At 54.2% G+C, this 14025-nt stretch overlaps 1 protein-coding gene across 3 annotated transcripts in view; it reads right to left on the bottom strand.

The window, feature by feature from the left end:
* Window positions 1–14025, bottom strand: part of OPLAH (5-oxoprolinase, ATP-hydrolysing) — a 52865-nt gene that overhangs the window by 17195 nt on the left and 21645 nt on the right. For all 3 annotated transcript variants that reach the window (XM_073329809.1, XM_073329811.1, XM_073329810.1), the window contains exons 13-15: window positions 10865–11003; window positions 10212–10324; window positions 8977–9128 (exon numbers count right to left, since the gene is read on the bottom strand). In XM_073329809.1, coding sequence (XP_073185910.1) covers window positions 8977–9128; window positions 10212–10324; window positions 10865–11003 — 404 coding nt within the window. The remainder of the gene's footprint in view (window positions 1–8976; window positions 9129–10211; window positions 10325–10864; window positions 11004–14025) is intronic.

Here is a 14025-nt window from a genome sequence, read left to right on the forward strand (position 1 = left end):
TGTGGGATGGGCCCAGCTGAGAGCACTGGAAGTGGGGATTTTCTGTAGTATTTTTATGAAGCCTAAATGTGGCTCAGTTTCCTCTATATGGCAACCGTCATGGGGGAGGGGAGAAAAGGGCTGTTTTGTCTGAAATGGTGATTGGGCTGGGGAGGCCTAGTGGCCGGAGCCAGACTCAGGCATCGGACTGGGCTTGGTGTGAGAGCAGGGCTGGAGCAGGACTAGGAACAGGGTGGGCCTGGGCCCAAGAGCAGGGCTGGAGCAGGCGAAGTCTGGGGGGCTCTGTTGTCACTGCCGGGCAGGAGAGAGTTCCAAGCCCTGGAGTCACACTGAGCAGACTGAGCTGCTGCTCCTCCCGTGGGGCTTATGTTCCTGCCCTGGGAGTCACAGCCCAGCTCCTGGCTTGTGGGCTGGTACCTGGACCAGGAGTGACTCCTCACCTCCCATGTGCTCTCAGGGCAGGCTGAGGCCTGGGTAGGAATGGTGCCCAGCTGCCTGAGCCGGGAGGGGTCACTGGAAAGGACTAGCCCAGCCGACCCCAAAGCAGTGAACAATGGAAAAGCCTGCAGCAGGACATTGATACCTGGCACCCATGGCCTAGGGGGAGAGGGGTTTCCCCACCACTCTGCAGGGAGGCTGAGCAAAGACCCCCCAGCTGGAGGACACAGGCCTGGGGGGGGGAGTAGGCTGCTGAAGGGAGTCAGGGCTCTCATCTGGGAACTGCCCAAGGAGATCAGACTGAGAGCTTGTCTACACTTAAAGCACGAGCCATGCTGCTGTAGCACGTCAGTGTAGACACCACCTACCCCCGGAAGGGGTTCTTCGCTTGGCATAGCTAATCCACCTCCCCGAGAGACGGCAGCTGGGTCGACAGAAGAATTCTTCCATCGATCTAGCTCTGTCTCCACGGGTTGTCTTAATTATGCCATGCGGGGGGAGGGATTTTTCACACACCTCACTAACGTTTTTAAACCAACCTGATTTTCTGGTGTCGACCAGGCCTGAGCGAGAGACAGCCTGAGCATGGAACTGACGGCAGCTCAGCCTGGCTCTGGGCTAACCGGCAGGGACTCGGACTGTGCTTTAACCAGTCACACGAGTGAAATGCCTGCAAGCATCATGGACATTTTTTACAAAAACCATAATAGAGGCTCAAACTACATGTATACCCCACAGGAGAAAACAAAAAGAAGTAAGAGGACCAAAGAAATGCCACCATGGCTAAACCAGAGAGCAAAAGAGGTGGGTAGAGACAAAAAGACAGCTTTTAAAATTGGAAGTCAAATCCTGCTGAGGAAAATAGAGAGGAACATAAACTGTGGTAAGTCATGTGCAGAAGTATGATTAGGCAGGCCAAAAAACAATTTGAAGACACAAAAACTAACAGCAAGTATATCGAGAGGCAGGAAACCTGCCAAACAACCAGTGGGGCCACTGGACGATCGAGGTGCCAAAGGAGCACCCAAGGGGGATAAGGCCATTGCAGAGAAGCTACATGAATTCTTTGCATCGGTCTTCACAGCTGAGGATGTGAGGGAGATTCCCAAACCTGAGCCAGTCTTTTTAGGTGACAAATCTGAGGAACTGTCCCAGATTAAGGTGTCATAAGAGGAGGTTTTGGAACAAACTGATAAACTAAACAGGAATAAATTACCAGGACCAAATGGGATTCACCCAAGAGTTCTGAAGGAATGCAAATGTGAAATTGCAGGACTGCTAACTGTGGTCTGTAACCTCTCATTTCAACCTGCTTCTGTACCAGATGACTGGAAGGTAGCTAATATGACACGCAATTTTTAAAAAGGCTCCAGGGGTGATCCCAGCAATTACAGGCCGGTGAGCCTGACTTCAGTACCAGTCAAATTGATTGAAACTATAGTAAAGAACAGAATTATCAGACACACAGATGAACACGATTTGCTGGGGAAGAGTCAACCTGGCATTTGTAAAGGGAAGTCATGCCTCCCCAATCTACTAGAGTTCTTTGAGGGGTCAACAAACATAGAATCATAGAATCATAGAATATCAGGGTTGGAAGGGACCCCAGAAGGTCATCTAGTCCAACCCCCTGCTCAAAGCAGGACCAATTCCCAGTTAAATCATCCCAGCCAGGGCTTTGTCAAGCCTGACCTTAAAAACCTCTAAGGAAGGAGATTCTACCACCTCCCTAGGTAACGCATTCCAGTGTTTCACCACCCTCCTAGTGAAAAAGTTTTTCCTAATATCCAATCTAAACCTCCCCCACTGCAACTTGAGACCATTACTCCTCGTTCTGTCATCTGCTACCATTGAGAACAGTCTAGAGCCATCCTCTTTGGAACCCCCTTTCAGGTAGTTGAAAGCAGCTATCAAATCCCCCCTCAGTCTTCTCTTCTGCAGGCTAAACAATCCCAGCTCCCTCAGCCTCTCCTCATAACTCATGTGTTCCAGTCCCCTAATCATTTTTGTTGCCCTTCGCTGGACTCTCTCCAATTTATCCACATCCTTCTTGAAGTGTGGGGCCCAAAACTGGACACAGTACTCCAGATGAGGCCTCACCAATGTCGAATAGAGGGGAACGATCACGTCCCTCGATCTGCTCGCTATGCCCCTACTTATACATCCCAAAATGCCATTGGCCTTCTTGGCAACAAGGGCACACTGCTGACTCATATCCAGCTTCTCGTCCACTGTCACCCCTAGGTCCTTTTCCGCAGAACTGCTGCCTAGCCATTCGGTCCCTAGTCTGTAGCTGTGCATTGGGTTCTTCCGTCCTAAGTGCAGGACCCTGCACTTATCCTTATTGAACCTCATCAGATTCCTTTTGGCCCAATCTTCCAATTGGTCTAGGTCCTTCTGTATCCTATCCCTCCCCTCCAGCGTATCTACCACTCCTCCCAGTTTAGTATCATCCGCAAATTTGCTGAGAGTGCAATCCACACCATCCTCCAGATCATTTATGGAGATATTGAATAAAACCGGCCCCAGGACCGACCCTTGGGGCACTCCACTTGATACCGGCTGCCAACTAGACATGGAGCCATTGATCACTACCCGTTGAGCCCGACAATCTAGCCAGCTTTCTACCCACCTTATAGTGCATTCATCCAGCCCATACTTCCTTAACTTGCTGACAAGAATACTATGGGAGACCGTGTCAAAAGCTTTGCTAAAGTCAAGAAACAATACATCCACTGCTTTCCCTTCATCCACAGAACCAGTAATCTCATCATAAAAGGCGATTAGATTAGTCAGGCATGACCTTCCCTTGGTGAATCCATGCTGGCTGTTCCTGATCACTTTCCTCTCATGCAAGTGCTTCAGGATTGATTCTTTGAGGACCTGCTCCATGATTTTTCCAGGGACTGAGGTGAGGCTGACTGGCCTGTAGTTCCCAGGATCTTCCTTCTTCCCTTTTTTAAAGATTGGCACTACATTAGCCTTTTTCCAGTCATCCGGGACTTCCCCGGTTCGCCACGAGTTTTCAAAGATAATGGCCAGTGGCTCTGCAATCACAGCCGCCAATTCCTTCAGCACTCTCGGATGCAACTCGTCCGGCCCCATGGACTTGTGCACGTGGACAAGTGGGATCCAGTGGACATAGCTGTGACGAAGTGGGACTGTTCTTAATGTTTCCTCCGAATAGTGTGGGCGTGCCTCAGTTTCCCCTATGCAGTTCTTAAGTATCTAGGTGGTGGGATAAGGGTGTGACATGGAGTGAAGTGCAGGCGTGCTTGTCTGGCTCACTGCCCCCCCAAAATGGACCCAGCTGAGGGGTCCTGTTCTCTGCACCTGCAAGCTCTGTTTTAGACCATGTTCCTGTCGTCTAATAAACCTTCTGTTTTACTGGTTGGCTGAGAGTCACGTCTGACTGCGGAGTTGGGGGGCAGGACCCTCTGGCATCCCCAGGAGCCCCGCATGAGCGGACTTGCTGTGGGAAGCGCCCGGGGGGGCAGAGGAGGCTGAATGCTCCGAGGTCAGACCCAGGAAGGGGGAAGCTGGGTGAGCTGTGTGTCCTGAAAACAGGCTGCTCACAGAAAGGAGACTTCCCCAGAGTCCTGACTGGCTTCATGGGGAGCAGTTCCAGAGCATCACCCAGGGACTCCGTGACAATAGCATACTTGGACTTTGAGAAAGCCTTTGACAAGGTCCCTCACCAAAGGCTCTTAAGCAAAGAAAGCTGCCATGGGATAAGAGGAAGGTCCTCTCAGGGATCAGTAACTGTTAAAAGATAGGAAACAAAGGGTAGAAATAAAAGGTCAGTTTTCACAGAGAGAGGTAAATATCAGGGTCCCCCAAGGATCTATACCGGGACCTGTGCTGTTCAACATATTCATAACTGATCTGGAAAAACGGTAAACAGTGAGGTGGCAAAGTTTGCAGATAACACTAAATTAATCAAGATAGTTAAGTCCCAGGCAGTCTGCGAAGAGTTACTGTGACGTTACTGATATAACCTGGGACCGTATAAATCATTGTTGCAACCACCGTTATCTATTTTCAGCAATATTGTACAAAGGTTGCCGTATAAGGTGTCTATGGAAAGGTTATGGCTTGCTGATCATGATTATGCTGTCTGCATGCAGGCATCATTTTTGCAGTTAAAGTTATGAATATTAGCTCTGTACTGGTATCTTGATGTGTTTTGTTTCCAAGAAGCCTTCGTAAAGCATTTGGTCAGCTTCTTGAAAGGAATTTGCAAGTTAAGTGCCCTATCAAGAAACACTTAACTGACAATAGACCATGGGAGACTCCAATCCACATAAGAAGTCTTCCTGGAGACGTTCAGGATAGCATGTGGGCAATGGCTGCCACCTGTAAAAACTGAGTCATGCATGGACATGTGACTCCAAACTCCATTTTTGCTGTAATTTTCCACGGTAAGAACAAAGAGGGGTTCTTACACCTGGAGGAGACTATAAAAGGCTGATGCCTCATCTCCATCTGGTCTTCAGTCCTGCTTCTTACCTCTGGAGGGACTTTCCTACAGACTGAAGCTCTAAGCAAAGGACTGAAGGACCCATCCCAGCTGGGGATGTTCTCCAGAGATTGGATTTGAACCTGCAGTTTATTCCCTCACTGCTGCAAGCCTGAACCAAGAACTTGGCCGTTCCTGTCTGTCATTGATTCCATTTCACCCATTCTAGCTCTCATCTCTATCCTTTTCCTTTTCTGGATAAACCTTTAGATTTTAGATTCGAAAGGATCGGCAGCAATGTGATTTGTGGGTAAGAGCTGATTTGTATATTGACCTGGGTCTGGGGCTTGGTCCTTTGGGATCGAAATAACCTCTTTTCTCTTACTGGGGTATTGGTTTTCATAACCATCTGTCCCCATAACGAGTGGCCCTGGTGGTGATACTGGGAAACTGGAGTGTCTAAGGCAGGGGTCGGCAACCTATGGCACGCGTGCCAAAGACGGCATGCGAGCTGATTTTTAATGGCACGCTCCTGCCTGCCAGGTCCCAGCCGCTGGCCCTGCTCAGCCTGCTGCCGAACCCAGGCCGGGATCCCGGCAGGCAGCAGTGAGCCATTAAAAATCCTGCCTGCCCCGGCCCGCTCTTCTCCCCCGCCCCTCCTCTGTTCCCTCCCTGCGGCCGATCAGCTGACTGCCCTTGGCCCTTGCGAGGGAGGGGGGAAGCCGAGCTGCAGCTGTGCTCACTGCTCTGGGGAGGAGGTGGAGAAGAGGTGGGGACGGGGCCTTGGGGAAGGGGTTGGAATCCGCATATCCCTTCCAGCCTCCTGCCGTGAGCCGCTCAGGGCAAGGGGCTGGGCGCACCCCCACGACCCCGGCCCACACCCCAAGCCCTCTGCCCTGACCCCTGCACCTCTCCCACAAACACCCAGCCCTCTGCCCTGACCCCTGCACCCCCCCACAACCCCAGCCCTGACTCCAGCACCCCCCATACATACCCAGCTCCCCCACACCCCTTGCCCTGACTCCTGCACCCTCCTCACACACCCCCAGCCCCCCACACACCCCATGTCCTGACTCTTGCACCCCGCACATCCCACCCCCACTCCTCGCACTAAATGGGAGCTCCTGCATCACCACCCCACCTCCCCACCTGCACCCCTCGCACCAAATGGGAGCTGCCCAGGTAAGCACTCCACACCCAAACCTCCTGCCCCAACCCTGAGCCCCCTCCTCATTCTAGCCAGACCCTACACCTCAACCCCCAGCCTGCTCCTTCACCCCCAGCCCTGTGCAGAGAGAGAGGAAGAGAATGGGCTAGAACCAGGGAGAAGGTAGGTACCCACTCTATATGGGCAGGGCCAGGATCCCAGACCAGCAACGGGCTGAGCGGGGCCTGCAGCTGGGACCCTGGCTGACAGGAGCCGGCGGACAGAACCCCAGACCGGCAGCGGGCTGAGTGGCAGCGGGCTGAGCCGCTCAGCGCACTGCTGGTCTGGGGTCCCAGCCACTGGCCCCGCTCAGCCCGCTGCCGGTCTGGGGTCCTGGCTGCCGGCCCCTTGCCAGCCGGGGTCCCAGCCCAGGCCCCGCTCAGCCCGCTGCCGGTCTGGGGTCCTGGCTGCCGGCCCCTTGCCAGCCGGGGTCCCAGCCCAGGCCCCGCTCAGCCCGCTGCCGGTCTGGGGTCCTGGCTGCCGGCCCCTTGCCAGCCGGGGTCCCAGCCCAGGCCCCGCTCAGCCCGCTGCCGGTCTGGGGTCCTGGCTGCCGGCCCCTTGCCAGCCGGGGTCCCAGCCCAGGCCCCGCTCAGCCCGCTGCCGGTCTGGGGTCCTGGCTGCCGGCCCCTTGCCAGCCGGGGTCCCAGCCCAGGCCCCGCTCAGCCCGCTGCCGGTCTGGGGTCCTGGCTGCCGGCCCCTTGCCAGCCGGGGTCCCAGCCCAGGCCCCGCTCAGCCCGCTGCCGGTCTGGGGTCCTGGCTGCCGGCCCCTTGCCAGCCGGGGTCCCAGCCCAGGCCCCGCTCAGCCCGCTGCCGGTCTGGGGTCCTGGCTGCCGGCCCCTTGCCAGCCGGGGTCCCAGCCCAGGCCCCGCTCAGCCCGCTGCCGGTCTGGGGTCCTGGCTGCCGGCCCCTTGCCAGCCGGGGTCCCAGCCCAGGCCCCGCTCAGCCCGCTGCCGGTCTGGGGTCCTGGCTGCCGGCCCCTTGCCAGCCGGGGTCCCAGCCCAGGCCCCGCTCAGCCCGCTGCCGGTCTGGGGTCCTGGCTGCCGGCCCCTTGCCAGCCGGGGTCCCAGCCCAGGCCCCGCTCAGCCTGCTGCCGGCCTAGGTGAACGGAAGCCCAGGCTGGCAGTGTGCTGAGCGGGCCAGCGGTGTAAGATCAGCATTTTAATTTAATTTTAAATGAAGCTTCTTAAACATTTTGAAACCCTTGTTTACTTTACATACGACAATAGTTTAGTTCTATAATATATAGACCTATAGAGAGAGACCCTCTAAAAACGTTAAAATGTATGACTGGCAGGCGAAACCTTAAATGAAAGTGAATCGATGAAGACTCGGCTCACCGCTTCTGAAAGGCTGCCGACCCCTCCTCTAAGGGAATTGCTTGTGTGACTTGTGGTTAGCCAGTGGGGTGAGACCAAAGTCCTCTCTGGCTGGCTGGTTTGGTTTGCCTTGGTGTGCACGGGAACCCCAGCCTGAGGCCGTGACTGCCCTGCTTGAAGCAGTTTGTCCTGAACGGACACTCTCAGGCGGGTCCCGCTGGGACCCGCCTCGTCACAGGTGCAAAGGGATCTCCCAAACGGGGGCGAGTGGCTGCTAGTGATGCAATGCAGTATTTAGGCTGAGACAGAATTCCGGGTTTTTTATCTGTGGCTGCGTACGGTGTACAGCTCCTCCCGCAAGCCAAGGCCAAGGAACCAGTGAGGAGGGGCAAAGGGAGATGAGGGGGAGGCATAAGAAACACTAAAAGCCAAAGAAAAGCCTGGCCTCACTCCCTACCCTTCCCTCAAAAGAGGTACAAAAGAGGTGGCACGGAAGCCCCCAGACTCACAACCCTCCAAAATGGAACAGGACCATAAACTGTAAAGGGTGGTGCCAGGCGTGCTCTACAGGTATAACTGCCCTGTTAATAAAGAGGAGGGGGACAGGGAACAGCTCTGCTGGTGTACAGAGTGCGGATTATGCTTGCTTGGTAACCCCAATAACCATCACATTGCCTGCACGTCGGACTCTGGCCTTCTGCTTTCTGTCTGGGTGACAAGAACCAAGGGAGGACGAGAGGAAGCCCTAACATGGGCAACAGAATGGCAGGTGAAATTCAATGGTGATAAATGCAAAGTAATGCACATTGGAAAACATCATCCCAACTCTACATACAAATTGATGGGGTCTAAATTAGCTGTTACCATTCAGGAAAGAGAGCTTGGAGTCACTGTGGAGAGTTCCCTGAAAAGATTCACTCAATGTGCAGCAGCCGTCAAAAAAGCGAACATTGTTGGGAATCACTGGGAAAGGGATAAATACGAAGACAGAAAATATCCTAATGCCTCTCTATAAAGCCATGGTACTCCCACACTTTGAATACCATTTCCAGATCTGGTCGCCCTATCTCAAAAAAGAAACATTACAACTGGAAAACATACATATGAGGAGAGATTAATAAGACTGGGACTTTTCATCTGAGAAAAGAGACGACTAAGGGAGGATAAGATAGAGGCCTAAAAATCATGACTGGTGTGGAGAACGTGAATAGAGAAGTGTCATTTACCCCTTCACATAACACAAGAACCAGGGGTCACCCAATGAAACTAGAATCATAGACCCACAGGGTTAGAAGGGACTGCAAGGGCCACCTAGTCTAACCCTCTGCCGAGATGCAGGATTTGTTGTTTCTAAACCAACCATTAACAGGCAGCAGGTTTAACACAAACCAAAGGAAAGATTTCTTCACACAACACACAGTCAACCTGTGGCACTCCTTGCCAGAGGATGTTGTGAAGGCCAAGACTATAACGTGGTTCAGAAAAGAATGAGAGAAGTTCCTGGACGACACACGTGGAGACAGGGCCTGGGAGCTGGCCTGGTGCCGCAGCCTCACCTGCAATGCCCAGGAAGCGGTGGGAGAAGATGGAGAGCTGGATGGTGTCGAGCTGGGTGCTGATGGGGCCCTGCTTCTCGGAGCCCACGGCAATGCTGATGTCCCCATGGCGGGTGATGGAGGCCGTGCAGCCCGGCTCAATGAGGATGGTGCTGAGGAATGAGGCTGTGTTACTGCACATGCCCTGGGGAGGGTTCCCCAGGGCAGCACTTCCCATCGCCCCCCAGGACGTCCATCACCACCCACTGTCCAGAACTCCCTGAACCGCACTGCAGAGCCTCTCATGCAGGAGGGACAGAGACTTCCCCAGCCACAGAGCAAGTCAGAGGCTGGGCCGGGCACAGCACCCAGAAGCGCTGACCATCGATCTCAGCCCGGACCGGCTCTACCCTCTCGACACCGGGCACAGCACCCAGGAGCGCTGACCATCGATCTCAGCCCAGCCCAGCTCTCCCCTCTCGACACCGGGCACAGCACCCAGGAGCACTGACCACCCATCTCAGCCCGGCCCAGCTCTACCCTCTCGACACCGGGCACAGCACCCAGGAGCACTGACCACCCATTTCAGCTCGGCCCAGCTCTACCCTGTCGATACCGGGCACAGCACCCAGGAGCACTGACCACCCATCTCAGCCCGGCCCGGCTCTACCCTGTCAACTCTGGGCACAGCACCCAGGAGCGCTGACCACCCATCTCAGCCCGGCCCAGCTCTACCCTCTCAACACCGGGCACAGCACCCAGGAGCGCTGACCACCCATCTCAGCTCGGCCCAGCTCTACCCTGTCGATACCGGGCACAGCACCCAGGAGCACTGACCACCCATCTCAGCCCGGCCCGGCTCTACCCTGTCAACTCTGTGCACAGCACCCAGGAGCGCTGACCACCCATCTCAGCTCGGCCCAGCTCTACCCTGTCGATACCGGGCACAGCACCCAGGAGCACTGACCACCCATCTCAGCCTGGCCCGGCTCTACCCTGTCAACTCTGGGCACAGCACCCAGGAGCGCTGACCACCCATCTCAGCCCGGCCCAGCTCTACCCTCTCAACACCGGGCACAGCACCCAGGAGCGCTGACCACCCCTCTCAGCCCGGCCCAGCTCTCCCCTGTCGACACTGGGCACAGCACCCAGGCATCCTGATGCCCAGCGTCCTCCTTTCACCATTGGCCCAGGCTCTCCCCGCAGTGATGGGAATAGAACTCATATGTCCGGGCTCCATCTACCCCTCCTCCTACCTGTTCTTATCAATGATGATGCTGGGGCCGGGGATGGAGTGGTCCCAGGACAGATCCTCCAGCAGGTACACGCAGGTGTCCAGGTAGCCATCGGTGAAATAGCAGCGGGTCACCTGGCCAGGGAGAAAAAGGGGATGCCCTGAGAGTGCCTGGGCCCAGGTTCCCCCAACCCCGCCCTGCTGTGCATCACTTAACAGGGAACCCCCTCCCCCGCCCCCTGGCATAGCTGGAGCCATTGTCTCAGCAGTTCAGATTGTGGGGCCATGGGCCAGGCACTGATCCTGCCCTGCCCCAGAGGAGCCATCTGGACCCACAGGCCATGGCTCAGCGCATTCAGAGCACGCCTGGGCCCCAGGCAGCCTGCCCTCCCTGCACTCAGCGCCCCGCGGGCCTGTGGTGCGCAGGAGAGGTGCCCATTGTGCCGCCCCCTCTCTGGGAAGAGCTGAGCCCCCAGGATCTGCTCCGAGGCAGGGCATGCGGGAGGACCAGCAGATCACTGACAGGCAGGGGCTTGTGGGTTTGCCCTGGGAGAGGTGCTGCCGCATCCCAGAGCCCACCTGCCCCTAGGCAGGGAGGGAGCGACCCCCTCTCCACTGCCCCAGGGTGGGGGGCGCTCACGGCGGGGCGGGAGAGCGCTGCTCCCTCAGTCTCACCGTCTCCACACGGGCAGGTCTGCCGCTGGCCGCGACTGGCTCGTCCTGACCAATCCCGGTGCTCCCAGTGCCTCGCACCCGCACATCATCCACCACCACAGGGCGCCCGGGGATGGTGAAGCCAAACTCTTTCAGGTACCTGCAGGGCCAGGCAGCCGTTACCCCAGACACACGCTGCACCGGGGCTGCAGAGATGCCCACCAGCCCGGCACGTGGCTGAGAACAAGCCCCGCTGCACCCCTTGCAAGGCAGGGCTCCTCTGGGCCACAGGTGGGGCAGGGGCAGTGGCCTGGCAGACACAAGGCAAGTCTCCAGCGAGCCCTGGGTAGTTGCTGCCCACTAACCCTCAGGTGCCCAGTGACCATGAGATGGTCGAGTTCAGGATCCTGACACAGGGAAGAAAGGAGAGCAGCAGAATACAGACCCTGGACTTCAGAAAAGCAGACTTTGACTCCCTCAGGGAACTGATGTGCAGGATCCCTTGGGAGAATAACATGAGTGGGAAAGGAGTCATACATAGAATCATAGAATATCAGGGTTGGAAGGGACCTCAGGAGGTCATCTAGTCCAACCCCCTGCTCAAAGCAGGACCAATGGATGTATTGTATCTTGACTTTAGCAAAGCTTTTGACACGGTCTCCCACAGTATTCTTGTCAGCAAGTTAAAGAAGTATGGGCTGGATGAATGCACTATAAGGTGGGTAGAAAGTTGCCTAGATTGTCGGGCTCAACGGGTAGTGATCAATGGCTCCATGTCTAGTTGGCAGCCGGTGTCAAGTGGAGTGCCCCAGGGGTCAGTCCTGGGGCTGGTTTTGTTCAATATCTTCATAAATTATCTGGAGGATGGTGTGGATTGCACTCTCAGCAAATTTGCGGATGATATTAAACTGGGAGGAGTGGTAGATATACTGGAGGGCAGGGATAGGATACAGAGGGACCTAGACAAATTGGAGGATTGGGCCAAAAGAAATCTGATGAGGTTCAATAAGGATAAGTGCAGGGTCCTGCACTTAGGACAGAAGAACCCAATGCACAGCTACAGACTAGGGACCGAATGGCTCAGCAGCAGTTCTGCGGAAAAGGACCTAGGGGTGACAGTGGCAAGAAGCTGGATATGAGTCAGCAGTGTGCCCTTGTTGCCAAGAAGGCCAATGGCATTTTGGGATGTATAAGTAGAGGCATAGCGAGCAGATCGAGGGACGTGATCGTCCCCCTCTATTCAACATTGGTGAGGTGTCCAGTTTTGGGCCCCACACTACAAGAAGGATGTGGATAAATTGGAAAGAGTCCAGCGAAGGGCAACAAAAATTATTAGGGGTCTGGAACACATGACTTATGAGGAGAGGCTGAGGGAACTGGGATTGTTTAGTCTGCGGAAAAGAAGAATGAGGGGGGATTTGATAGCTGCTTTCAACTACCTGAAAGGTGGTTCCAGAGAAGATGGTTCTAGACTATTCTCAGTGGTGGAAGAGGACAGAACAAGGAGTAATGGTCTCAAGTTGCAGTGGGGGAGGTTTAGGTTGGATATTAGGAAAAACTTTTTCACTAGGAGGGTGGTGAAACACTGGAATCCGTTGCCTAGGGAGGTGGTGGAATCTCCTTCCTTAGAAGTTTTTAAGATCAGGCTTGACAAAGCCCTGGCTGGGATGATTTAATTGGGGATGGGTCCTGCTTTTGAGCAGGGGGTTGGACTAGATGACCTCCTGAGGTCCCTTCCAACCCTGATATTCTATGATTCTATGATTCAATCCCCAGCGAAATCATCCCAGGAGAGCTGGCTATATTTTAAAGAATCCTTATTGAGGTTGCAGAAACAAACCATTCCTATGTGGAGAAAGAATAGTAAATATGGCAGGCGACCAGCTTGGCTTAACAGTGAAATCCTTGCTGATCTTGAACACAAAAAAGAAGCTTACAAGAAGTGGAAGATTGGGCAAATGACCAGGGAAGAGTATAAAAATATTGCTCAGGCTTGCAGGAGTGAAATCAGGAGGGCCAAATCACACCTGGAGTTGCAGCTAGCAAGAGATGTTGAGAGTAACAAGAAGGGTTTCTTCAGGTACAAGAAGAAAGTCAAGGAAAGTGTGGGCCCCTCACTGAATGGCGGAGGCAACCTAGTGACAGAGGATGTGGAAAAAGCGAATGTTGCAAGGCACTGCATTTAGCCGTATGGAGTGGAAATCTATCAACTGCATGAAAAAACTTGTACAGATACAGACAGACATCATCTTCCTTTCCAAATGCAAACAGATGGACATCATACCAAAAGGACTGAAGGTAAAAAATCCATTACAATCGACATACCACACAGACTATGCTGACAGCTTGTGCCGCACGCTCTCAAAGAAACTGCGGAATCACCTGATCAACATCCTCTACTGCAAACAGGGAAAGATTAAGAATGAGCTCTCAAAACTGGATACTCTCATAAAAACCAACCTTCCACACAAACTTCCTCGTGGTTGGACTTTACTAAAACTAGACAAGCCATTTACAACGCACACTTTGCTTCTCTACAAAAGAAAAAGGACACTAAACTTTCTAAACTACTACATGCTACAAGGGGCCACAGCAATGGTTCCCTCAACCCACCTAGCAATATTGTTAACCTATCCAACTATACTCTCAGCCCAGCAGAAGCAGCTATTCTATCTCGGGGCCTCTCCTTCTGCCCCTCCACCCCCACGAACATGATACAGTTCGGTGGTGACCTAGAATCCCTATTTTCGACGTCTCCGACTCAAGGAATATTTCCAAAATACCTCTGAACAGCATACTAATCCACAGAGGTCTCCCTACCAACACTACAGAAAGAGGGATTCTAGGTGGACTCCTCCTGAAGGTCGAAACAGCAGACTGGACTTCTACATAGACTGCTTCCGCCGACGTGCACGGGCTGAAATTGTGGAAAAGCAGCATCACTTGCCCCATAACCTCAGCCATGCAGAACGCAATGCCATCCACAGCCTCAGAAACAACTCTGACATCATAATCAAAAAGGCTGACAAAGGAGGTGCTGTTGTCATCATGAATAGGTCGGAATATGAACAAGAGGCTGCTCGGCAGCTCTCCAACACAAGTTTCTACAAGCCATTACCCTATGATCCCACTGAGAGTTACCAAAAGCAACTACAGCATTTGCTCAAGAAACTTCCTGAAAA

Source organism: Lepidochelys kempii, chromosome 2 (assembly GCF_965140265.1).
Source record: "Lepidochelys kempii isolate rLepKem1 chromosome 2, rLepKem1.hap2, whole genome shotgun sequence".
Taxonomy (NCBI): Eukaryota; Metazoa; Chordata; order Testudines; family Cheloniidae; genus Lepidochelys; species Lepidochelys kempii.